At 38.3% G+C, this 26,657-nt stretch overlaps 2 protein-coding genes across 4 annotated transcripts in view; both read left to right on the forward strand.

Moving 5' to 3' along the window:
* The window catches only part of LOC130914525 (ATP-dependent translocase ABCB1-like), a 66,331-nt gene extending 62,028 nt beyond the window's left edge, over positions 1–4,303 (forward strand). Inside the window, exons 28-29 of one of the 2 annotated variants that reach the window (XM_057833790.1) lie at positions 1,411–1,557; positions 1,629–4,303. In XM_057833790.1, coding sequence (XP_057689773.1) covers positions 1,411–1,557; positions 1,629–1,844 — 363 coding nt within the window. In that variant the 3' untranslated portion in view covers positions 1,845–4,303. The remainder of the gene's footprint in view (positions 1–1,410; positions 1,558–1,628) is intronic. The other variant, XM_057833791.1, reaches the window with a different exon arrangement.
* A 2,383-nt stretch (positions 4,304–6,686) lies between these two features.
* Positions 6,687–26,657, forward strand: part of LOC130914572 (ATP-dependent translocase ABCB1-like) — a 51,901-nt gene continuing 31,930 nt past the window's right edge. Inside the window, exons 1-9 of one of the 2 annotated variants that reach the window (XM_057833885.1) lie at positions 6,687–6,737; positions 17,835–17,949; positions 18,019–18,115; positions 18,196–18,274; positions 18,439–18,601; positions 18,676–18,724; positions 18,797–18,988; positions 22,175–22,346; positions 22,431–22,555. In XM_057833885.1, the coding sequence (XP_057689868.1) occupies positions 18,069–18,115; positions 18,196–18,274; positions 18,439–18,601; positions 18,676–18,724; positions 18,797–18,988; positions 22,175–22,346; positions 22,431–22,555 (827 nt within the window). In that variant the 5' untranslated portion in view covers positions 6,687–6,737; positions 17,835–17,949; positions 18,019–18,068. Of the gene's footprint in view, positions 6,743–17,834; positions 17,950–18,018; positions 18,116–18,195; positions 18,275–18,438; positions 18,602–18,675; positions 18,725–18,796; positions 18,989–22,174; positions 22,347–22,430; positions 22,556–26,657 lie in introns of both variants that reach the window. The other variant, XM_057833886.1, reaches the window with a different exon arrangement.

The raw sequence follows: 26,657 nt of genomic DNA on the forward strand, positions 1-26,657 counted from the left end.
CTCCACCGTGCTTCACGGTGGGGATGTGGTGTTGATGTTGGTGAGCTGTTCCATTTTTCGTCCACACATGTTGTGTGTTACTCCCAAGCAATTCAACTTTGGTTTCATCAGTCCACAAAAAATTTTGCCAAAACTTCTTAGGAGTGTCCAAGTGCCTTTTTGCGAACATTAAACAAGCCTGTTTTTTTTTAGACAGCAGTGGCTTCTTCCATGGAGTCCTCCCATGAACACCGTTCTTGGCCAGTTTTAAATAAAGTTGCTGTATGCACAGAGATATTGGACTGTGCCAGTGATTTCTGTAAGTCTTTAGCAGACACTCTAGGTTTCTTTTTACCTTCTCTTAGTATTCTGTGCTGAACTCTTGGCGTCATCTTTGGTGGACGACCACTCGTTGGGAGAGAAGCAACAGTGCACAACAAACTCTCTCCATTTGTAGAAAACTTCTCTGACTGTAGATAGATTAATATCCAGACTTTTCGAGATGGTTTTGTATCCTTTCTCACTTTTTTACAAATCAGCAATCCTTGATCGTTGGTCTTCAGACAGCTCTTTTGACCGAGCCATGATGCACATCAGACAATGCTTCTCATCAAGACAATTCTTACCAGGTGTGTGTTTTATATTGGGCTGGGCGGCTTTCAACCACTCATCAGTGATTGGACACACACCCGACTTCAAATGTTTGGTAAAAATTGGTTTCAAATGCTCTTTAGGTTTCCTTAGGCAGAGGGTTCACTTACTTATTTTTCCCCCTTCTGTCATTGTTTGCATGCTATCCTCATTAAAATACTGTATGAAAACATAAATGTTTGGGAGGTTTTAGTTAAAGCAGACATTGTACTTTCATCTGTGTGATTTTGACAAAGATCAGATCACATTTGATGGTGGTTTTCTGCAGAAATGTGAGAAATTCCAAAAATGTTCAGATACTTTCTCATACCACTGTATGCTCACGAGTCTTTCACCAGGTTTTGCTCTGACTTACAATAAGGAAAATAATACAATGCGAAATTTACCACCTAGTAATGGATAAGGTCAGTAGATTGTTGATTCCAAATTTTGAACTAGTCAGTGTTGCAAACGTGAACTGTGTAACAGTTCACACTGAACCAGTCGAACTTAACATGAGTACTTAAGTTCGTTTGTGTTGAGCTGTGTCTTCTTCAGCAACTTTTGAATGTAAATGAACTGCTATTTAAAAACATTCAGACACTAGAATGAGAGCATTCACAAAAACATAAGGAAGAAATAGACTTTGTTCAGCTCAGTCAGCTTTGCCACAAATCCAAAAATTTCATCGTAGCTGTGCTTGCTTATCACACAATTTAATAGTGACAAGCCACCCAAAAAATATTTAAGATAAAGATTTTGTCAATTTTCCACTGACTTTGACCGTGTTTTCTGGAACAGAAATATGACACTCAGGCTGGCGATAAGGGGACCCAGTTGTCAGGTGGTCAGAAACAACGAATAGCCATAGCCCGAGCCATGATCCGTAACCCCAAACTTTTACTTCTGGACGAGGCCACGTCTGCACTCGACACTGAGAGTGAGAAGGTGAGTTTTCTGTTCCCATCTGGTATAACTCCAAATTTGACTTTTGTCCTCCCAATTTTTGCTGGATCCAGGTGGTGCAAGAAGCGTTGGACAAAGCCAGGCAGGGCAGGACGTGTATCGTTGTTGCCCACCGTCTTTCCACCATCAAAAATGCAGACCGCATTGCTGTCTTTCAGGGAGGGATGGTGGTTGAACAAGGGACACACCAGCAGCTGTTAGCCAAAAAGGGAGTCTACCACATGTTGGTCACTACTCAGATTGGCCATGGGAGGGAAGTAGAAGACTGAGTTGGTAGTGAATTGTTTTTATTTTTTCATAGGTCTCCAATTTTAATTATTAGTGGCTGCTTGTTTAAACACCTGAGATGGTTGGCATGCCAACTTGATGAAACACAAACACAGAGGGGCAGGTAGAAAATTCACCTTTTTTGGCTGGCTATCAGTGTTTCCCAACCCATATTGATCAGAGACACATTTTATATGCAGTACGACGCTACCACGAAATGTCGCCAAAACATATCTGTTGAAGTTAGAATTTTACTTACTCGGAGTTAAAGGTGGGACTGTTTAGTTCAGTCTTTTATTTGGCACCTATCTTAATTTTAGTCCCTTGTTAAAAAAATAGCTTAGTAGTTAATGGACTAGTCATTTCCATCAGTGAGTTTTACTCTAAGTTAGTTAGTGATTTACAACTAAAATGTTTTTAATCTAGTTTTAATTATTTAAAAAAAAAAAAGCATTACTCATTTTAACATGTTTCAAGTTTATCACATGATTTCAAACATTTTACTTAAGGCCACTTATTATTTTTTAATTATCATTTCCTCATTGCCAAAACCACACTGGTTTAGTCAACACAGTTGATTTATTCACAGCAAGCCATGCACTATATCTTCTGACATCTAGTGGAAAGATAATTTCTTGTCTTCCCCGACACTAGTCACTATCGTAGATATTTTAACTGAGATGCGTTATTTGTGGTAAGTAAACAGTTTTTAAATCAGTTAAGTGCACAAGGACAATTGTTTGCACACCAGTTGGAAATCAATGAGCTGTACAAAAGTGACAGAATTGTGTTTCTTTTTTTGTTTTGTGAGCTATCAAATGTTTTCTCAGGTGAAAGGTACCCATATAATTGTATAACTAAATCAGGGAGAGACTCTACTCGGGGAAAAGTAAAAGAACATACCTGACATATAATATTGAAAAGCTCATATCACTCAAAAGCTGTTAAGAAAGCCATAATTCAGTCAAGCCATACATTTGCCAAAATGGTACTACCTCACATCTGCAATGTGGCCAGAATCTGCAAATCTGCACTACATTGCTTATAATGGACTCGTAGAATGTGATTTTTAAAAAAAAAATTTTTTAATGTGAATGAAATGTAATTAACTTTGCCAAAAAGGTAATATATCAAATAAAGCACCACATTTTAGTACAAATGTGAATAAAGTGTGGGTGTAGAAATTTTCTTGGGAGGTGGTCAGTCAACTTTGTTTCCTATTTCCATTCGGCAGTGTGTGACACAAAAAAATGTAGTCAGGGGTTTTAGAATTAGGTTTTACAGTATTAGTGTGTGAGATGGAGACAGCTTATCAAAGCAACCGCAAATGATGTCGCGTTCAGGAAAAGTGGGTACTTTGGATTTTGACTCCACACTCTCTCCACTGTATTTTCTTGTAAAGGTGCAACAATTAATCGATTAATCGACAACTAATTGGTTAGCAAATTAATCCACAACTATTTTGAAAACCAATTAATCGTATACAACCTTCACCTTAAACTCGTCTAAATTCTTGAAATTATAACATATATTCAACTTCTCAGTGGTAAATATCAGATTTCTTCATTACATTTTTGTTAAGTCAAAGTAGAACATGAACAAAAATCTGCTTTTATTTTGGAAAACAGTCATTCACATTTTTGCCAATTTTTGGACATCTCACAGTCCGAACTTGCTAAACTAAAGGCTGCAACAACTAATTGATTAATAAATTAGTTGCCAACGAATTTTATAATTGATTTTTGCAAACAACTATGGGCAGTCCCATGTGGGTCCTTGTTTGTGTGTAATATGAGGGTGTGTGCGCCAGTGATTGGAAAAAGAGCGAGAGTTCCCTGCTACACTCAGATTGGTCGGGTGAATCAATAATATTACGAAGTATCGACATCGAAAGTTAGATTGTCTGTGTTAATAGATCCAGTATGACCTGTCAGAGGTGAGTATATGAAGCCAATTGTATTGTTTGTATTCTTTGTTGATGAGATGTTGCTACGTACGTAGTATGACGCGTTAAGCTAGGTAATAATTATGCTAATCAGTGTCTTAAGTGTCCGTTTGTATTGTGATAGTAAAGTTATCAATTTTCTTCTTAAAGAATCCACAAACATAAACCCATTCATATAACAGCTTTTAGATTCTCCTTTCAACACAAAGTCCCATTCAAACTGTAAATCGTCATACAAGAGAGTGCTTTGAAATTGGATTTGGATTGTATTTATGAACAACTGTTTGATAAAGAAAATTGATACATTCCAGTCTGCCTCCTCCTTATTTGATTTTGTTGTTTTGTTTGTTTAAATAAAATAAATAAGGCATTAACAAAGTAGCCAGGAAAAAGTTTGATAAGCCACAGTTGCTATATTGTATTCATTCAGGGCATATTGGAAAACAACAGGAACATGACAGATCATATTTGGGCATATTGACTCGTCAAGGCTATGAGAAGGCCCACTCAAATAGATTACAACAGATTATTTTAACAATGATACTCTATGCTATAATGTTTTCGTGCAAGCATAACAAAAGCCTTCAACATATAATATGTAATGGTTGTGTTTTAAGCATGAATAAATTCTCTCACACCCACAAGAAAAAAATGTCAATCAGCAGCACTTTTTTTCTTTGAACGAACAGGACTTTTGTCTGATTTATGTACTGAGAAATACTTTTGAGGTTTTATACTCAGAACCTTTATTAGAAACTTTAACAACTTTTATGTATTTAAAACAGTATAATTGTAGACTACAGTTAAGTCAGGAAGCTGTAACAAAATACAGTGATCCCCGCTACTTCGCGCTTCAAACTTTGCGCCCTCTGTCCATCGCGGATTTTTTCTCAATTAAAAAAACAAACAGATGAGCTGTCCCGAGCCGATTGCGTAGTTTCCATCTCCATCCCTTCCTCCCTCTGCTCGTTGTTGGTCAGCAGTGAGTGCACTGGAGTTGCTTATTAATGTTAACAATGATTGACAGACGTTGATATTTGATGTTGCCAAATAACCGAGCTTCAAAGCTCCTAATGCGTCAACCATCATTTAACTTGTTAAACAGTTGCAATGGCAACTCATAGCGTTTAAGTGAGCAGCTTTGGATTTGAGTGGACTCACTCAATGAAGCATTTAATAAAGCTAAACATTTTTCTGCTTTATTCCTGTTTGAAAATAATTCACTGGGACAGTAAGATGTTTAAAATTAAACTTGTAAAAATTGTTACATTTGAAGTGCTTAAAACGCATTTACCAAAAAAGTATATATACGTAAAACTACATTTTTTTTTTAATTTTATTATAGTTTGGGGGGGTGAAAAAACATGTATATATCTTTCCAATGCTAAATCTGAATAAATATATTGGGGGGAGGCGCTAGTTCTTCGCGGTTTTTCACTTATCGCAGCGGGTTCTGGTCCAACTTCAAGGTAAATTGTGAAGGTAATTGGAAAGAAAAGTGGCGGTTATCAGATTAATTGATTAATCGTTTAATTAATCGTCCGATTATTCGATTATAAAATAATTGTTAGTTGCACCCCTATTTTCTTCATGCCTGCAGATAAAGTAATGCTAAGTCATTCTAGACAACTCTTGGTCAGTTTTGATTAATAAAAAAAAAATGAAGAGTATGCCAGGTTGCACCATAGTGAGGGGAAATTTCGTGTGTATGAGAGCATTAAAGTGTTGTAGAAAAATAGGAGTAATGTCAGAGCCCTTCAGTGTGTAAGAATGGGGGAGAAAATAGGATTTTTGTTATATATATATATTTTAGTGCTGCAACGATTAGTCGATTAACTCGAATAATTCGATTAGAAAAAAAGATTTGAATTAAATTTTGCTGCTTCGAGTATTTGTTTAATTAAAGTGGCGTTGTAATGGTTTGTTTTGAAAGTGTTTGCATTTAGATTTCGTGATTTGGGTGGATACACTGCCTTCTAGTGGCAACAGTGAATATGACATAAGTCATTTCACATGGCTGAATTCAGTGGCTCCCTGTTGAGACCAACATAAGGTCAGTTTTTGTTCGAGCTAATGTTTTTTTTAATGAATTCATAATTGAGTTTATAGGTATATTTAGCCGTTTTTTGTGGAAATAATGTGTTTGAACCATTTGTTAAGAGCATTGTATCAAGTATTTTATAGCATTCAAGCTAGCAGACTTTTGCTATGCTTATGCTGTTAAATTAGCCAATTTTTCTTTTGTTGTACTTAGATCCTCATTCATTTATTTTTTTTAACCCGTTTGAAGCTCAGCTTAGGTATTTAAATTTTTTTATGTTCCTTATCCGATTACTCAATTATTCGAACTAAATAGTTCATCGATTAATCGACTACTAAAATAATCAATAGCTGCAGCCCTATTGTAGTTAGGTTTGATGTGTGAGAGGTATGCAGTTGTCTGTTTGAGAGAGTGACACTATTGTGTGTGAGCAGAAATAACTGCATTAGTTAGTGTAATTGCGAGCGCATGTTCATAATGAGCATTTCGTGTTATCACGGGATGAGTCCCACGGGTGTTCTAAACAGGACACGCCCTGCTCCAATATGATTGGCTCCTGCACCACGGGAAGCGTAGACTTTGGCGATTTGTGACAAAAGGAGCATTTTAAGTATGAAACACATATGTACAGATTTCAAATAAATGCGTTTTGTGGAGGTTCGGAACAGGGCGAGTGGGATTTTTATGACGCCGCCATTATGAAGTCGCATACTTCTTTTGCTGTCTGGAAACCATGCCCAACCCTACGAGCTGCAGCAGCCAATCACGTTCAAGGATTGTATGCCTCTCAGCCAATCATCTTCTAAGTAGGGCCCGCCTACCACACCAGTATAACTAATGAGTCTTCGCTTTTGAGAAAGCGGAAGCGTCTCAGACCGAGCAACGCATGGAGAATCAATTGTCTTCACGGTAAGGTCAGCTGATACTTTTATACTTTTTAAAATTCATGCATTTAAACTGAAATTTGAATATAATTCACTGTCATTATATTTTGTTTAAATTACCGTTTACGTTTTATTACTGTGGCATACGTGATAAGGTTACTGCGTAACAATAATGAGCCTAATGATGGATATGACAAGATGACATCAGTTATAATAGGGTTAGGGTTTTGTTTGGATGTTACTGAACTAGGATGAATGATTTAAGTTAAACAAAATGGAATATTGCAAGGATAAATTCGTGCTCTTTTTGCTAGTCTCTATTGAAATTGCTTTGTCATATTGAGAATATATATTGTATAATACAGAATTATCTATGCTCGTCATGGGTGTTCTTTAGTGTTGTAAAAATTTGTAGAATTGACTACTTGCTCATTGGCTGCCATTGACAACAACAGACGTCCAATTTGTTTAAAAATACAGTATTGTCTATGCTCATCATAGGTGTTCTTTAGTGTTGTAAAAAGTTGTTGAATTGACTTCTAGCGCATTGGCTGCCAACAACAGACGTCCAATTCGTTTAAACTAGGAGGCCTGGCTGTGAATGCTCATCTTTCAGCCAGTGACGGCGCTGGACGTCCAATCCATTTTGACTGTGAGAACTGCGCTGCTAGCCTTCTAGTCCAATTGGATTGGACGTCCAGCGCTTTCAATGGCAGCTAATAAGGCATTGTATGCAGTATGGATGGATTAATTAAAAATGTTATCGATATTAAGAGTGCAGTGATGTAGTGATGGTATAGGATACATTGCAATATGACTATTATTATTCTTGTACAATGTGAGGTAAGGTGCACTGTGCTTTCATTGGACATTGTCACTTAAATTGTCTGTCATTGAATGGGGGGGTTGTCCTATTATTTGCGAAGGAGTTGGGGGAGGGTAGAGCCTGCGGATAGAAACCGTTTTGTTTTCTGTTTGCATTTGTCCTGGCTGTCCTCTATTGGAAAAAGGGTGTGTTTCTTGTTTTATTCCACTGGATTTCTACTGACATATGTTTGTGTAAATATGACCGAGGAGGAGGTATGAGTTGCTGTAGCGCTCGTCACCCACTCTGTTGTCAGCACCGCCTGTAGAAACCTCTGAGCTGGGTGGTGAGGGTGGTGGGCCTGACACTGTTGCCGAGAGTCGTTGTGCTTTTCATCCCACATGTTGAGAAATGTATCATGAAACTGGCAAGGTCAGCTGGGATGGAACACTATGAAAGTTGATGATTTTCACACCAATAGATCGCAGGAATGTCCTGAATCAGTGGAGGTGTGGTCAGCAAATTTTACAAAGTGGCTGCTAGAGTGAATGTGAAGTTGAGGCTCGTAACTGAGGAGACTACGGTCTTTTACTAGAGTCTTAATTGAGGATGCTGCTCATTATGGGCCTTATTGACAGAAAGCACATAGCCACAAATGATTGCTTACGGACATTTGGCACACACATCTGCCATTCAACGTTGTGTTTATTCTAGAGTATGTGTGTACTCAGAAATGTAGAGCTTCCTTAAACCATTTTTAGGTAGGAGTGTGACAATACAGTATATTGATGTTGTGTTTTGTCGGGATACTTTGTATACCAGGTTATCCAATCTGCTTCCGCCAAGAATCAAAATATCGTTTTAGAAAAGTGTCACTGTTAAATATGGGAACCAACAGGTTGCTACTGAAATTTTCGACTACGCAAGTGTCTGAAGCATGCTCATTTTTTGCAAGAATGTTTTATAGTAATATAGTTTTGTATCTATTTCCACAAATGCTGCACTGCAATATTCTCAATATTTTTTTACATCTTGAGCGTGAAAGTGCAAAAAATGAACAGTTTATTTTTCCATTTAGAAAAAGAAAAAAAAACTATAACAGTTGTATCATAGACGGCCATAGATTTCCTGACCCATGTATCTATAATTGTTGTAGCCATACATGAGATAATCGTTATCGAGAGCTTTCTATCGCAAATCGTGTCCTCAGAGGTCCCCCATTTGCTACTGTAATTGAGACTCAGATTGTGAAAAAACAACACTTTTACGTTTTAAAACAACTTTAATGTATAAGAAGGATGCTCATTTTTTACAGGAATTACTGTATTTAATAATATAGCGTGGTATTTATTTACACAAATGCTGTACTGCAATATTTTCAATAATTTTTAACATCTTGACCATGAAAGTGCAAAAAATAGTTTATTTTTTCCATTTAAAAAAAGAAAGAAAAACTATAACAGTTATATGATAGACGACCATAGAATTCCTGACCCATGTATCTATAATTGGTGTAGCCGTACATGAGATAATCGTTATCTAGAGCCTTGTATTGCAAATCGTGTCCTCAGAGGTCCCCCATTTGCTTGTATAATTGAGGCTTAGATTATGAAATAACACACACAAACGACACTTTTACGTTTTGAAACAACATTAATGTATATATCTAAAATAATGTATAATTTAAGAACCTGGAATTTGCTAATTAGTCTTCTAAACCTCAATCAATGAAAGACACTTATACGCTGTTCTAGTTGCTTTAATATACTGATTGTTTGTGGGTAATGGGTAATCTAAAACATGAACATTTCCAGGTCTTCAATCACGTTAAAGGGAAAAACAACCACTCTTAAAAAGGTCCTTCATGTGAAAGACAGTTGCTCAAAGTATACATTAAGTATGCAAATGGTAAATATCATAGACACCTGCTAATGGAGAAAATATTGTATGAACACAAAATACACCAAAAATATTGGCACCCCTGCAATTCTGTAAGATAATGCTCAATTTGTCCCAGAAAATGATTGCAATTACAAATGTTTTGGTAGTAATATCTTCATTTATTTTGCTTGCAATGAAAAAACACAAAAGAGAATGGAATATTATAATTTTACACAAAACTTTTAAAAATGGGCCGGACAAAAGTATTGGCACCCTTTGACAAATCATGTGATGCTTCTCTAATTCGTGTAATTAACAACACCTGTTACTTACCTGTGGCACATAACGGGTGGTAGCAATAACTAAATCACACCTGCAGCCAGTTAAAATGGATTAAAGTTGACTCAACCTCTGTCCTGTGTCCTTGTGTGTACCACATTGAACATGGAGAAAAGAAAGCCAACATAAGAACTTTCTGAGGACTTGATGAGCAAAATTGTGAGAAAGAATGGGAAATCTCAAGGCTAAAAGTCCATCTCCAAAGACCTGAATGTTCCTGTGTCTACCGTGCGCAGTGTCATCAATAAGTGTAAACCCCATGGCACTAGGGGTGTGACAAAATATCGAAATGGTGATGTATCTTGATACTTTGTATCCCAAAAGGTTATCGATATGCTCCTGCCAAGAATCGCGATATCATTTTAAAAAGGTGTCAATGTCCAAAATAAAAATGAACGAACAAGTTGCTACCAAAATCTTCCATCATAATAGTGTCTCAGTTAACTCTAAGGGTGCATTGACAGTGCTCGACGCCCAATCCATTTAGACTGGGAACATTCGTACATTCGAAACCAGAGCATTCAGTCATTCTGTCTGATTTTCAGTGCATTTACAGGTCACTTGCTGTTTATTTTAGGGCATATAGAGGTCATTTTCTGTTGAGTTTGAGTCACTGCCTATTCATTTGGGTGATTCCCAGGTCACTTCCTGTTCTGTAACTCAAAATAAACAGGAAGTGAACTTCAAATGGATTGCCCGTCTACAAGTGACAAACTCATTCCAATACACAGCAGAAGCTTGTTTTTCTGTTTATTAGTTGTTTGCTGAATATCCTTGAATGATTTCCTGACCAATGTATCATTAACAGTTGCATCGCCATATCGTCAGACCATCGTTATCGTGAGCTTTGTATCGCAAATCGTATCGTATCGTGAGGTACCAAGAAGTTCCCACTCCTACATGGCACTGTGGCTAACCTTCCTAGATGTGGACAAAGAAAAATTGACGAGAGATTTCAACGATAGATTGTGCGGATGGTGGATAAAGATTAAAGAACCTCGACTAACATCCAAACAAGTTCAAGCTGTCCTGCAGTCCGAGGGTGTCAACCCGTACTATCCGTCGGCGTCCGAATGAAAAGGGACTCTATGGTAGGATACCCCAGGAAGACCCCACTTCTGACCCAGAGACATAAAAAAGCCAGACTTGAGTTTGCCAAAACTTACCTGAGAAAGCCAAAAACGTTTTGGAAGGATGTCCTCTGGTCAGATGAGACGAAAGTAGAGCTTTTGGGGGGAAATGCATCAACATAGTTTACAGGTGAAAAAAACGAGGCCTTCAAAAAAAAAAGAACACTCTCCCCACAGTCAGACATGGTGGAGGTTCCCTGATGTTTTGGGGTTGCTTTGCTGCCTCTGGCACTGGACTGCTTGACCGTGTGCATGGCATTATGAAGTCTGAAGACTACCAACCAATTTTGCAGCATAATTTTGGGCCCAATGTGAGAAAGCTGGATCTCACTCAGAGCCACTCAAAGCACTAGAAAATGGTTAGAGAGAAAGCATGGGAGACTTCTCAACTCTAAAATGGCCAGCAAGCAGTCCAGACCTGAATCCCATAGAGCAGGGGTCCCCAACCTTTTTTGCATCACGGACCGGTGTTCTGACAAATTTTGCAACCCATCAAAAATTGCAACGATGCGGTGCTGCGAATGCGCGTAACGTTAAACATAGCCGCAAAATGCGCAAATGCAGCGATTCCAAAGTAAACACTACAAACTTTCTTGAAAGGAATATTAACTTACGTTTGATCATGGAAGAACTTGTAGAAAAGTTCTCCACAGATACATCCTGCCATGATAACTGCACACCGCTCTCCCCATTAACGACTTTGCCTTGTCGTTAGGCATTAATTAAGAAGACCGCTTCACAAAGATACGATGTTGGAAATTGTAGCAAGGTTTTCAATGCTCTCGTAGCGATGTCAGGATATTCCAGAATGACTTTAATCCAGAACCTCGGTAGAGTTGTTGTCTCAAATGTACGTTTAATAAGGTCGCCGTCATTTGCAGTGTTGTTAATAACGGCGTTACAATATAACGGCGTTACTAACGGCGTTATTTTTTTCAGTAATGAGTAATCTAATTAATTACTTTTCTCATCTTGGCAACGCCGTTACCGTTACTGAGGCGGGAAAGGCGTGCGTTACTATGCATTACTAAGTTGGTTGAATAAAAAAAAAGTCTGAGAGAAACGGACTCACGGGGACGAGAGCAGAGCAGGAGTGGGGAAGACGCCGTTGCAACCGCGATGCTAGGTGGCTCCAATAATACCTGACTGCAGCCATAGCCGACAAACTACACCCACATGACACGGTAGATATCATATTATAGAACTAGATGCAATTGACAGACACTGCTGCATTGCCAACATGTTTTAAGGACTACATGCGTTTGTAAACAGCCGCCATCTTAAAGCAGTAGACCTCTCAGGAAGGCCCTGATGTAGAGATCCTTCCTAGCGAATCTAAGTAATTTTTTTTTAATCTAAAATGCTCCTAAATCGGCAAAATCTTAACTTAAATCTATCTTTAAATGATGAAACAGTTTTAAAACTTACACATGTTTAAAGTAGACAGAAGGGAACTAATGCAATAACGGGAGAAATTTTAACAACTTTAACGATTGATTCACAACTTTAAATGACTTCCACACATAGCAAAGGTTACTAGCTAGTTATCGCAATACCCTTTTGTCTAGTTAAGTTGAGGGTAAAGAATTGGGCTAGGGCCAGTTGTCCCCCAAACCCTTTAAGCTTCACATTGTGTGACCTGTGTTTTTTTTTTGTTTTTTTTTTTGAGAAAAAAAAATATACAGTGCTGCTCGAAAGTTTGTGAACCCCACAGCGATGGTCAGATTTTTTGTAAAAAAAACTAAAATAACCTTATTAAATGTTAAGTTATACCCAAATCCACAATACTGACATTCCAAATAATGGACTGAAACAAAAGAAATAGTTATATTGTCTTTCTTTATTTAACAAAAGTGGTTGATTTAAGAAAAACTCAGATATCATGTGTGCAAAAGTATGTGAACCCCTTCAGTTAATAGGATATTGCGCCTCCTTTTGCAGAGATTACCTCAACCAAACGGTTTCTGTAGTGACTAATCAGCCTCTCACATCTATTTTGGGGGATTTTTGCCCATTCTTCCTTGCAGAACGCAGTCAGTTGAGAGAGGTTTGATGGGCGTCTGGCATGAACTGCTCGCTTCAGGTCCCGCCACAGCATTTCAATGGGATTTAGGTCAGGACTTTGACTGGGCCAGTCCAGAACACGAATCTTCTTCTTTTTCAGCCATTCCTTGGTTGTATTGCTGGAATGCTTTGGATCATTATCATGTTGCATGATCCACCTTCTGCCAAGCTTTAACTTCAAAACAGATGGCGTCAGGTTATGTTCTAGGATTTGACAATATTCCTCAGAATTCATGATTCCCTGGACTATGTGGAGTTGTCCAGGTCCTGAGGATGAAAAGCAAGCCCAGATCTTGACATTCCCACCTCCATGCTTCACTGTTGGGAGAAGGTTCTTTTGGTGGTATGCAGTGTTGACTTTTCGCCAGACATGGCGGTTTTGGTTGTGACCAAACAGTTCAATTTTGCACCTACATCAGTTGATGAAAACTCTTTTTAATTTAGTCTCGACAACACAACTGTTAAAAAAACAAAAAAAAACTACTGAATTGATTGATTAGGAAATCAGGTTGAAATAATAGAAAATTCCAAAATGTTGAGGGGGTTCACAAACTTTTGAGCAGCACTGTATATCACTAGTTACTTTGCCAAGTAACTAATTACTCTTACATTCAGGTAACTGAGTTACTAACGCAATTACTTTTTGGGAGAAGTAATTTGTAACTGTAATTAATTACTTTTTTAAAGTAAAATTAACAACACTGCATGGCACTAAATGCGTTAGTAGACAGCCGCCATCTTAAAGCAGTAGACTTTTTAGGACGGCTCTGTTGTAGAGAACCTTCCTAGTGAACCTAAGTAACTTTTTATCTAAAATACTTCTAAATCGGCAAAATCTTGACTTGAATCTATCTTTAAATGATGAAACAGTTTTAAAACTTTCATATGTCGAAAGTAGAGAGAAGGGAACAAATGCAATAATGGTGTTACACTTATATAGCGCTTTTCCACCTTTCAAGGCGCTCAAAGCGCTTTACACTATCGCGCCATTCACCTACTGGTGATGCAGCACCAGGAGCAAGATGGGGTTCAGTATCTTGCTCAAGGATACTTAGGCGAGTTCATCAGGGCGAAGAATCGAACCCACAACCTCTGGGTTGGGGGACAACTAATCTACCACTGAGCCACGCCACCCCATGGGAGCAATTTTAACAACTTTTAACAGTTGATTCAGGGTAAAGGGTAAATTAGGGTAAAGAATTGGGCTCGGGCCAATTGTACCAAAAACCTTCACAAAAAACTTCACATAGTGTGGCCTTTTTTTTTTTTTTTTGAGGGGAAAAAAAAAGTAATTAGCACCAATTACTTTGCCAAGTAACTAATTACTCTTACATTCAGGTAATTGAGTTACTAACGCAATTACTTTTTGGGAGAAGTAATTTGTAACTATAATTAATTACTTTTTTTCAGTAAGATTAACAACACTGGTCATTTGCGATCTCTACAAGTTGATAATCCTGTTGCACAGACATGCTCGAATCACTCGGTTTATTCACAAACGGGTCACGAATCCACTCCTTCGCAGTTTGTGTAGAGCTGGGCGGTAAACCGAAAATTTACCGTCACCGAAATTCTTCACGATGACCGACGTAATTTTGACCATGTCGGTAAATTCGGTAAATTAATAAAACAAGAAAATAGTCTTTTCATCCCGCTTTGACTCTGTGTTGTTCGTCTATGCTCATTCCCCTTTAAGAAAGCAGTGAATGTACTTACGTAGGGAGTCACGTGATCATCAGGAAGCCAATCAAACAGAAGCCCGGTAAGCTAACGCTAGCAGCTAATGCTAAAAGCAAAACGTGATGGAGTGTGGCTTAAGGGAGGTTCGCCAAACTTTCACCCGACATTTAATAGACTCTTGGTGGCATCCAGACGGGTTTCACCAGCTGTCCTCCCTTGTTCTCACAATTTCCGGAGATGGTGCTTTCAGTGCTTTCTACCGGTAGCCAGGCCACAGGCTAACGCTAGCCGCTAACGCTAGCGGCCGCTAGCGGCTAACGCTACAAATGAACGTGATGGAGTCGGATAGCGGCTCTAACCTTGTCGAAACGGCTGAATTTAATGAGTGGATTGGGCATGGACTGCATCTAGCAATTACTATGTCGCGTTATTTTGTATCTGACTGTGTGTGATTTCTCTGATAGCTTTTGTGATGGTAAAGCATTCAGCATAGCACAAATGGCCCCAGCTATTTTTCTGTATGTGTTAAATTCTGTGTCATTATTGCTATCATAAAATCTTAAGTGTTTCATTTGCAGAAGATCAATATAGCTTTAAGGTGTGTCTGTCTGTCTGTCTGTCTGTTTGGGGGTTCATGTATGTGTGCATTTATTAAAAAATGCACTGGGGGGGGGAGACCCTGAAACCATAAAGTAAACACTTGTATTGAATAATTATGTCACAGCAGCCATTAACAATAAATTGTCTTTTTGAAGTGTACTGTTCGAGCTGCAAGTCATTTGTGTTACAATGACATGTTTGCACAGGCATATCGATTTTGACAATGTACATTGTTCAAGCCATACACTCTGTTATAAATGCTCATACTTGAATTCTTATTGTTTACAATTCATTTGTATAAACCTAATGTCTAGACTGCATGTACATTTGTTAAATATATCAAATTGAATGCTGGTAACTAAATCAACAAGAAACTGTTAATCTGTATTTCATGCATTGATTCAGATTTTCAAATTATATAACAGTCCGCTTGGACGACTTTATCGTCATTTATCGTTATCGAGATAAATCTGCTCCATTTATCGTGATACATGTTTAAGGCCATATCGCCCACCCCTATCTTCGAGGTTGTAGGCTCGTCAGGTGCCATTTTCGCCGTAAAAATATCTCCAAAGACGTCTGTTTTCCAGTCATCTTCGCTCATGTGGGGGCTAATTATTTCCGGGAACAAATGTGCTGCGCCCGCGGCCTAGTAATACGTTATTATCGAGGACAAGCGCACATAGATATATTATATACACAAACAAGATGTACTGCTAGCAGTCCAATCAATGGATTTCAATGACGACATTCTAATCTATCCCGTAGTATTGTATCTAGAGCAGACAGGGATATTGGTGTTTTAAGCAGGGGCAAAGGGTTAATTCGGCCAGAATGCGGTCGTTATCAAAATATTATTTCTGTGCGGCCCGGTAGCAAATGCGCCACGGACCGGTACCGGTCCGCGGCCCGGCAGATGGGGACCCCTGCCATAGAGCACCTGTAGAGAGATCTGAAAATGGCAGTTTGGAGAAAGCACCCTTCAAATCTAAGAGACCTGAGATTTGGAAGAAGAATGAAAGAAGAAGAAGAAGAATGGTCTAAAATAAATTCCAGCAGAGCATTGTAAGAAACTCATTGATGGATACCGGAAACGTTTGTCCGCAGTTATTTTGTCTAAAGGTTGTGCTACCAAGTATTAGGCCGAGAGTGCCAATACTTTTGTCAGTCCCATTTTTGTAATTTTGTGTTAAAATAATTAAATGATTTAAATTTTTTTTCATTGCAAGCAAAATAAATGAAGATATTACTACCAAAGGATTTGTAATTGCAATCATTTTTTGGGAGAAATTGAGCATTATCCGACAGAATTGCAGGGGTGCCAACACTTTTGGCCAGCAGTGTATGACGCCGCCTTACCAGCACAGTCAGTTATAACTACACACACACTATTAGACTCGAGCATAGGTGCATGGTATTTGGTTCTAATGATGTCACAAGGAAGCACAGGCAATCTGGGATACTGGCTAAAATAGTGTTAGCATTAATGAAATGTCTGACCCCTTTTTTGTTTCATATATACCGTATTTTTTATTCATTTTTATCGTACATTTCTTTATAATTTATAATATACAGGATATATTTTTTATTCGCAGGGATCACAGTTAATAGCAGTTTTCAAAATTGTACTTCCGGTTAAATAAATAGTTCTATGTGAAATTAAAAAAAGAAAAAAAACTTTAATCGAAATTTAACTAAGAGACATGCAACCACCTTGTAAAATATAAAAGGTTTCTTTACACCAAATTACCAATAACAGCCTTTTTACCTGATACCTTTCATATAACAACGTTCATGACTTGATGTGAGAATAGAAACTTTGGGTTCAACTCAACAGTTCCAAATTCCATACTGTGTAAAAAAAAATATATATTAAATTTAGAGGAGCAATACTATTTGAGGATAATTCATATATTTTTTGTGCCTTATTTGAAAGGTGGTGGACGGTAATATTAGCTCGATGTCAGGAAACGCTGACTGTCTGCTGCACATTCATAGCAGTCATTAGATGTATGTAGCTATATCAATAAGGGTTCAAGGTTCCACATATTTGCTATCTGTAGGGCAATGTGGTTGACAGACAGCAGTAAAATACATAAATCAATTAGAGCAATAAAGTAACAATGCAAACAACACTGCATTACTTATTTAAAGCTTGAGCTTTTAAAAAGGGTGTTAAGCAGGAGAAAATGAAAGGCTGGTCTAACCTGATCTTGATAATAGCAGATTGTCGCTATGCCAGGTGCTAGAAAAGCAACATAAATTCACTCAATGCTGGTTACATGATAACATGGATTTCTTAAAACCCTTTATGTTTTTGACATTAGTATTTAAACAGGTTTAATTGCTGATTCAATTGTTGATTGATAGCTTTTCTAATGACTTGACACTGGATGACTCGGTGTTATAAAAATGAACTGATTTGACCGCTGCCCTATATTCACTATCTAAAAAATACCATACCTGTTCTGATCTGACTCACCTGCACACTTTTACTTATTGAATCAGATAGATGCCTTTTTTCTCCAACCTATCTTGCAAGTGATTAAACAAACTAAGGGTCAGAAACTTGCACTTCACAAAATGTCACTCAGTTTGTTTTATGCTTTGATATTGTGTTAAGGTCTATGGATAACTATGTGAGAAGTGCGGGGAGTGGAAAACTGCACGTGCTTTGTCAAACTTTGGAGTACCCACGAGGGTGTGGCTTTTCAAGACAACAGAAAACAAACATTCAGGTATGGTGAAATTTGGATTCCGCTTCATCGTCAAGTGGTCAACTGTAATACTTTCATTTCATCCAACAGAACAATTGTGATTTTCTTGGACTTCCGACATTGTCTGACAAGACGCACACATGGCTGAAACCGAGAAGTTGCGAAAGGATGCGGATATTTGCCTAAGGTAATATTTTAGAATTCATCAAACTGGTCTTTTTGGTCTTGACAAGTGAATTGAAGTTAGATTTCCTAACATTTAACCAGTGATCTAAAAAATGAGAAAGGAGATGAAACGAAGAAAGAAAAAGAGCCACCAATACCCCAGGTTGGCCCCATTGAATTGGTGAGCTCCCTTCCAATGTTTTGTTTGTAATGCTACTTGTTGATTGATATTTCTTGGAACGTTGTCAGAAAATGAAGGCTGGTCCTAACGTATTTATGTCCTCATGCAATCTACTATTTTCTTACATCAGCCTTTTGTCTCTTCTCCTTTTCTCATGAGCACAGTTCAAATTTGCTGACAAAATAGATGTTGCACTGCTTGTCTTTGGGACCATAATGTCTGTGGCCCATGGCGCTATCATGCCTGTTATGTGTCTTTTGTTTGGGGAAATGACGGACAATTTTGCAGAACATTCCGCAATAGAGGAATTCAACACCACTCTCTATAGTAAGTCAAAGAAACCGGAGCAAATACAGTTGTGATTTGACTTTGCACTTAATTTATTATGCTCCCCCCCCCAGATGATACTAGCATAAACGCAAATGTGACCTTAGGGGACTTCATGAGCACGTAAGAATGACATTTCAATTTAAACTCACAAATGCACATTTAATGTTTGTTTTTTTTGTCTACCCATTTCAGCTTTGCCACCTATTACTCCATTTTGGGGGCCATCGTAATAGTGACCGCCTTCGCAGAAGTTGCTTGCTTTACGGTGTCAGCGGGACGACAGGTCAGGCGCATCCGCATACGTTGTTTCCACAGTATCTTACGACAGGACATCGGCTGGTTTGATGTCAATGACACAGGAACACTCAACACTCATATCATAGAGTGAGTAACATGTTTATTATTGGTATTTATGCAAGGCTTTTTTGTAGACTGAATTCTTCTACACATACACTACAGTTCAAAGTTTGGGGTCACTCAGACAATTTGGTGTTTTCTTTCTAAAGTCACTTTTATTTTTTAAATGATTTGCAAAATCTATAGTCAAGACATTGACAAGGTTAGAAATAAGGATTTTTATTTTAAATAATAATTTTCTCCTTCAGAATTTGCTTTAATCAAAGAACACTCCCTTTGCAATAATTAAAGCGTTGCAGACTTTTGGCATTTCAGCTGTTAATTTGTTGGCGTAATCTGGAGAAACTTACTCCCACGCTTCCGGAAGCTGCATGCTTCTTCCCTGAATAGTTCTTGCATAATTTGGAAGTGTGCTTTGGGGGATTGTCCTGTTGTAGGATGAAATTTACTGTAATCAAGCGTTGTCCACAGGGTATGGCATGGCGTTGCAAAATGGAGTGATAGCCTCCCGTAGTTAGTCCATTTCTAAGAAAGCAAATATATTGCCGCGTTTCACATGAAAGTTCTCCTTTTCTGGCCAATTTGAGAGTTTAATCAAACCCACAAAGGTGATGCTCCAGATACCCAACTAGCTCAAAGACAGGTCACATTTCTAGCTTCTCTAACCACCTAAAGTGTTTTTATCTGTGCCAACATAATTGCACAAGGGTTTTGTAATCATCTATTATCCTTTTAACAGAACTAGCAAACGCAGTGTACCATTAAAACACTGTAGTGATGTTTGCTGGAAATGGGCTTCTATTTAAAATTGGACATTTGCAGCTAGAATAGTCATTTACCACATTAATATTGTTTAGAGTGTATTTCTGATTAGTTTGTTATTTTCATTGGAAAAAAACAGTGCTTTTCTTTCAAAAATGAGGAAATATCTAAGTAAACTTTTGAATGGTAGTGTAGCACATGGTAACAATGAGAAAAGGTTTGGTTGAAAATGTAGGCAAATGTATTACAAGTAAAAAAAAAAAAAAAAAAACTAAGAACACACCTTGAAATAAGTGTCAACAGCCTTCACTCAATACTTTGTTGCTCCACCTTTGGCAGTAATTACTGTCTCTCAGTAATTTATGAATATGATGAAACAAGCTTAACACAATTACATTATATTACCGGTACATTATTTGGATGTGTGTAGAAGCGATCGTTCAATTTTTTAATTCCGCGCCATGAAAATGAGTGACTTCCGGCTTCAGTCTCGGGTTTAGGACGAATGTGAATGTGACGTCACCCTTTGAACATTTGTCTGATATTTTATTCAAAAGTTCTGTGAACATTGAACTGCCATGTTGTTACATTTCATTTTTCAAATGTACAGTGCCCTCCATCACGGTGGCTGAGTGGTTAGCACATCTGCCTCACAGTTCGGAGATCAAGGGTTCAATCCCGCCTTCTTGGTCTCATCTGACCAAAGCACACGGTCCCAGTTGAAGCCTGGGACCGTGTGTATTTTTGTGTGGGACCAAGATTGATCTTTTTGGCAACAAACACTCTAAGTGGGTCTGGCATGCCACGAAAGATGTGCATGCTGAAAAGCACCTCATACCCACTGTGAAGTATGGGGGTGGGTCAGTGATGCTGTGGGGCTGTTTCGCTTCCAAAGGCCCTGGGAACCTTGTTAGTGTGCATGGCATCATGAATGCTTTGAAATACCAGGACATTTTACATCAAAATCTGTTGCCCTCTCCCCGAAAGCTGAAGATGGGTCGTCACTGGGTCTTTCAGCAAGACAATGACCCTAAACATATGGCCGAATCTACACAGAAATGGTTCACCAGACAGAAAATCAAGCTCCTCCCATGGCCATCTCAGTCCCCAGACCTTTTTTTGTTGGCAAAAGGGGGTTGTACAAAGTATTAACACCAGGGGTGCTAATAATTGTGACACACATTATTTGATGTCAAATAATTGTTTCTATATGTGGGATTTTTTCCCCACTGAATGAATGCAGTTGTATTGAAGGTTGGATTTTTCTCTTTTTTTTCCATTAAGGTCCCATATTATTTGAATTAAAAAAAATGTTAGAAGCTAAAAACCACATCTTTTTCAGGGTGCCAATAATTATGGAGAGCACTGTAATTTGCACTCAAGAGTATAATTACTTCTGTTTAAAAAAAAAAAAAAAGTTAAGTGAATATTCAACTGTGTGTGATATGCATGTTTCAAATGAACATGCTTAAGACTGTTGAAATTATAATTAAAAAGCAAAGGTGAAACAGAATGGCTAGCTAAAATTTGTTTAAATATATTGTTGTTGTATGTGAAGAACCTCAGCCAAGGTTGGGCCCCCATATTTTTACCACACCAAATCTGGCCCCCTTTGCAAAAAGTTTGGACACCCGTGCTTTACAGCAAGGGTAGAGCCATGAGTGAGTGAGCATAGCAATCTAAGTTATTTCTCTGACCAAAGAATGCAGTCGCTACACAACGATCTGAACTTTTTGCATCTATAGATGATTTGATCCTGCAGGCAAATGAAAATCATGGACAAGACCTGCATCTGGAATCATAAAATGAACTCTTACTGTAAGTGTAAAGGCAGCCAGTGGAGGGAGATCAGAACAGGAGTTACAGGAAAGAGTTTCCTTTCTCAGTCCTGCTTTTTATTATAATTTCCCCACTTTAAGATCATCAATCAACCAAAGATAACCCTGTTATACATAAAATTTAGTTTTTAAATAGTGAATTTTGTGTTAGTTGAGTTAGTTTTTTTTTTCCATTAACCCTATTTAAAGTGTGTTAAAAAGTAATTGCTCCCTTAACCTAATAACTGGTTGTGCCACCCTCAGCAGTAACAACCACAATTGATCGTTTTTATAACTAGTAATGACTCTTTCATATCACTGCGGATAACAAAGAAAGGTCAAGGTCCTATATACCTTCATGTTGATATGTGTGGGTCAGTCATGCACTGTGGCAAATTAATAGTCGATAAGACTTCTCACCTCTGAACACATGGTTATTGAAATCACAAAAATGCAAATACTTGGCTCAGAAAAGTCATTCAAAGACAGCCAATCATGATGGCACGAAAACAAAGAATGATGCCGTGTCCTTAACACACTGCCTGTCACTGACAGTGAAAGATAGCACTGAAATCTGATTATTGTACATAATGTTGTGTCTTCATTTATTGACATTTTTCATTTGTTCACACAGTGACGTCTACAAGATCCAAGAGGGTATTGGAGAACAAATAGGGTTGTTTCTCCAGTCCTTTTCCACTTTTCTCCTGTCTTTCATCGTGAGCCTATTCAAAGGCTGGAAACTGACTCTGGTCGTCTTGGCTGTATGCCCATTGCTTGCTCTTACAGCTGCACTTTTCAGTCAGGTACTTTTGCTCGTATACTAACTGTATATAATCGACAATAGACATCTCCTCACTAAGGCATCATCTGATGTCATTTCTGAGTAGATGGTGACATCATTCACTACTAAAGAACAGGCTGCTTATGCCAAAGCGGGTGCTGTGGCTGAGGAGGTGCTTTCTGCCATCAGGACTGTTTTTGCTTTCAATGGACAGCATAAAGAGATCAACAGGTCGGTGCAAATTTAGTTGGAGACAAATCTAAAAAAAACTAAGAGTACAAAATGCTAGAAAATATTTTTAAAAATGCGAAATAGTATGTGCGTCCCTAGAGTGCAGGGGTGAAAGTGGGCTAGAACGATCTGGAACGCAGTTCCAGTATAGGATTCAGGGCCAGAACGCAGTTTCGGTATAAGATTCAATGCTGCTCCGGTACACGGTGCTTTGATTCCGAAAATGTGACGGCAACTGTCCAAAAAAAAAAAAAAAAAATGCCAAGCTGCCACACATGCATTTCAGCTCCAAGAAGAAAACAATCTACCAACATCAGATTTACATACACAAGTGTTGACAACAAGCATAATAAAGTGCTTGTGTGGCGTAATCCGTTTCCATTAATATTTATTATTGATTTTATTCCACGGACGGCATGGAGCTGCTGCTGCAGTTATCTGAGTCTGACGATGATGAGTCACGTCAATGTGCGAATGCACACAGCAAAGCAAAACGCCTGGACTCATTTATCCATTCAATTGGTTGACATACTGACATGTATATAGCAAAGATGGTTAGCTCTGATTGGTTCAAAAGTGCATGTTTTCTGGAACAGCCAAAAAAAAAAAAAAAAAGCTTGTTGAATTGATGCGACCAAAAAAGGGCAATGCAACATAAAATGGATCAAATCTTTAAGCCCAACGAAAGAGTTGAGGAGGCTTATTTATCATATTTAATTTTATTAGCTCTGATGGGGAGGTTCAGAACATCTTAGCTGTCAATGTGCACTTTGGACTTATATTTGTTCATTTATGTTAGGCTACTTATTCATTTCCTTATGATTTAAAAAAGTCAATGTTTGCGCTATCTTCAAAATATTTTCCATTTCACTCTGCATAATATAAATCATTTGTACTTATTTTTCTGAATGTATATTACTTATATCTTTATTATAAAAAAAAAAAAAAAGTCAATGTTTAAATTAACTTTAATTTTAATATATATCCTATGTTCTTAAGTAATTAAAATTGAGATTAGGCAATTAGTATGTGAAGAAATGAGGGAAAATATTAATTAGAAATGGAGGTTGGGGTTATTGCTGTTTTTGTTAACTTTTTTTTCGCTAATCATTGAAAAAATACACATTTGAATGAAAAATAAATACAATTTTCTGGCTCCGTGGCGACCTTCACGTCAGGGAGTTCCGGCAAGAAATTCTAGCCACTTTCACCCCTGCTAGAGTGCCATTTTTCTTTTGTCCCACCACCCAAAATAAAACGGGTAAAAGGCAATGTACAGTAAGTTTAATGTTGTGGGGGTATTATTTGTCTCATTGATCCTGTTGTTGCTGCTGCTACAGCCTTTTCTAGTATAGTCCATAGTATAGGGCTTGAACAGGCATAGTATGGAGCTAGAATAATAATAATAATAATAATAATGCAGAGCAAGTTCTAGCTCAGTTGTACGGAGCTCGAACAGTTGCCAGATGCTATTTCTTCTGTTGAGGGTGCACAGCAGTGACGTTACACAAGACACCTGCCCGTGTGATTGGCTGTAAAGGAGGGAGACATCCAATTGGCTTCAGAAAAAATGCATGTGTGTTTCTCGCCTGCGTGAAATGAGACTCAAAAAGATCAACGCACTCGAGAGTGGAGATTTCAACTTAAAAGCACATTGATGAATGTGTGTGTGTGTGTGTGTGTGTGTGTGTGTGTGTGTTTCATATCAAATGTGTTTATAAATCACACAGTGTGTGTTTTTCGTGTCATGCGTGTGCATCAAAAATGTGTTTCGTGCCGATTAGGGATGGGAATCGAAATCCGATTCCAATTCGGAACCGGTTCCGAGTGTTTCGAGGCCTCGACATCACAATGAAAAAGCCTTAACAATCCCTTTAACGATTCCTAAAGACGCGTATTGCGTGCTGACATGTGTTGTTGTCCAGACGCATCAAACTAGCATGGCGCCAAGAACCACTCGCTCCAAAGTTTGACTACACTTCACCAGGAAAGAGTGTGAAAATGAAAGGTTACGACGGGTAAGCACGAGCATTGCAGCCATAAACATAACAATGACAGCACGTAGGTTCAAACGCTCGAAAGTGTGTCTTCACTTCACGAGGAAAAATTACAACAAAGCGACTTGCAGTCATTGCAAGTTGGAGATAACTGCATCAGGAGGGAATACGATTGCGCTGTCCTCACAGAGAGGCTCAGTCCTGGCTATAAAAAAAAAAGTCCCGGCTATACAGCTAGCTAAACTCCCAAATGACGATGCAGAAGACGTTGGTATAATTTGCTGAAAGACTTTATTCAACCATCACCTGAAGAGTGAAACTAAGAATAGAAATGAAACAAATCAATTTTGTCCCCAATAACAAACAGGTTTGCATCAACGTAAATCAGCGATGATTAGCTGCTAATACCAGTATGGTTAGCATTCGTTCGCTAGCATTAGCACATCGTTCAAACCACTACACAACTGGATTTAAGTGTCCGATCGTGAGTGGAAACACAACAACAACACAAAAGATGGTACATACAGGCGTTGCCTCTGTAGATATTAACATTAACAAAGAACGTAGGCTCGTAGAAGTGTTTCCCTCTCTCACTCACTTGGATGCGGCATTTCTTCTTTGGGTGTATGCGCGTTCCTGTAGTCCTCAAACTGCGGCCCGCGGCCCAAATACGGCCCGCCTCCACATTTGGTCCGGCCATTTTGATTTTTTTTTTTTTTTTTTTTTTTTTTTTCTCAATCGTGTTATTTATTTTCTGGCCTTTTCCTTGAAGAATTCAGAGAGGGTTATTTGGTTATTATCTATTTAATTAATAGTGTTTTTATTATTAATTATTATTATTATAAAGAATCCAGAAAGGGTTATTTGATTGTGGCTTTCTGAAAAACAATAATTTTTTACATTTATGCACTTCTGCAATCATCACACTTTTTCTGTAACAAACTGACCCCGGCCCCTCATCAGAGAAGGGAAAAGTTATGTGGCCCTCACAGGAAAAAGTTTGGGGACCCCTGCTTTAACACATATTGCCAAAGGCAGAACAAAAACCTATCTGCCAATATATACCAATATTTTTTATTTCTATTAGATAAATGTTTCAGTAAAATGTTACACATTCTTTTGTATTTGCCACTTATTGCCACAGTTAACATTGAGGCTTTGGGCCTCTTTTGATCTCGTTGTGAGTTTGTAATGTTGTGACTTCTGATTAAACAAACTCGATGCCAATCAAAACGTTTGTTCTTTTTCCCCAAATTAGAATCGATAAGAGAATCGATAAAGAATCGAATCGTTAAGCAATATCGATAATGGAATCGGAATCGTAAAAATCCTACCAATTCCCATCCCTAGTGCCGATTGTGTACATCGCAACTGTCTGTGTTTATTATGATGCTGTTCTAGCTCCATACATCTAATAATATATAATAATAACAGTTTATTACCTTTCATTAATGAATATGGAGCAGAAAAATAGGAATGTGAAGGGTTATTTTCCAAGAATTGGAAATGGCGGCACGGTGGCTGAGTGGTTAGCACGTCTGCCTCACAGTTCTGAGATCAAGGGTTCAATCCCACCTTTCATTAATGAATATGGAGCAGAAAAATAGGAATGTGAAGGGTTATTTTCCAAGAATTGGAAATGGCGGCACGGTGGCTGAGTGGTTAGCACGTCTGCCTCACAGTTCTGAGATCAAGGGTTCAATCCCGGGCTTCGGCCTTCCTGTGTGGAGTTTGCATGTTCTCCCCGTGCCTGCGTGGGTTTCCTCCGGGAACTCCGGTTTCCTCCCACATCCCAAAAACATGCGTGGTAGGCTGATTGAACACTCTAAATTGTCCGTAGGTATGAGTGTGTGCGTGAATGGTTGTTTGTCTCCTTGTGCCCTGCGATTGGCTGGCAACCAGTTCAGGGTGTCCCCTGCCTACTGCCCATGGATAGCTGGGATAGGCTCCAGCACCTCCGCGACCCTCGTGAGGAAAAAAGCGGCATGGAAAATGAATGAATGAATATTTTAACAATGATACTCTATGCTGTAATGTTCTCATGCAAGCATAACAAAAGCCTTCAACATGTAATATATATAATGGTTGTGTTTTAAGCATGAATA

This window comes from Corythoichthys intestinalis, chromosome 4 (assembly GCF_030265065.1).
Source record: "Corythoichthys intestinalis isolate RoL2023-P3 chromosome 4, ASM3026506v1, whole genome shotgun sequence".
Taxonomy (NCBI): Eukaryota; Metazoa; Chordata; class Actinopteri; order Syngnathiformes; family Syngnathidae; genus Corythoichthys; species Corythoichthys intestinalis.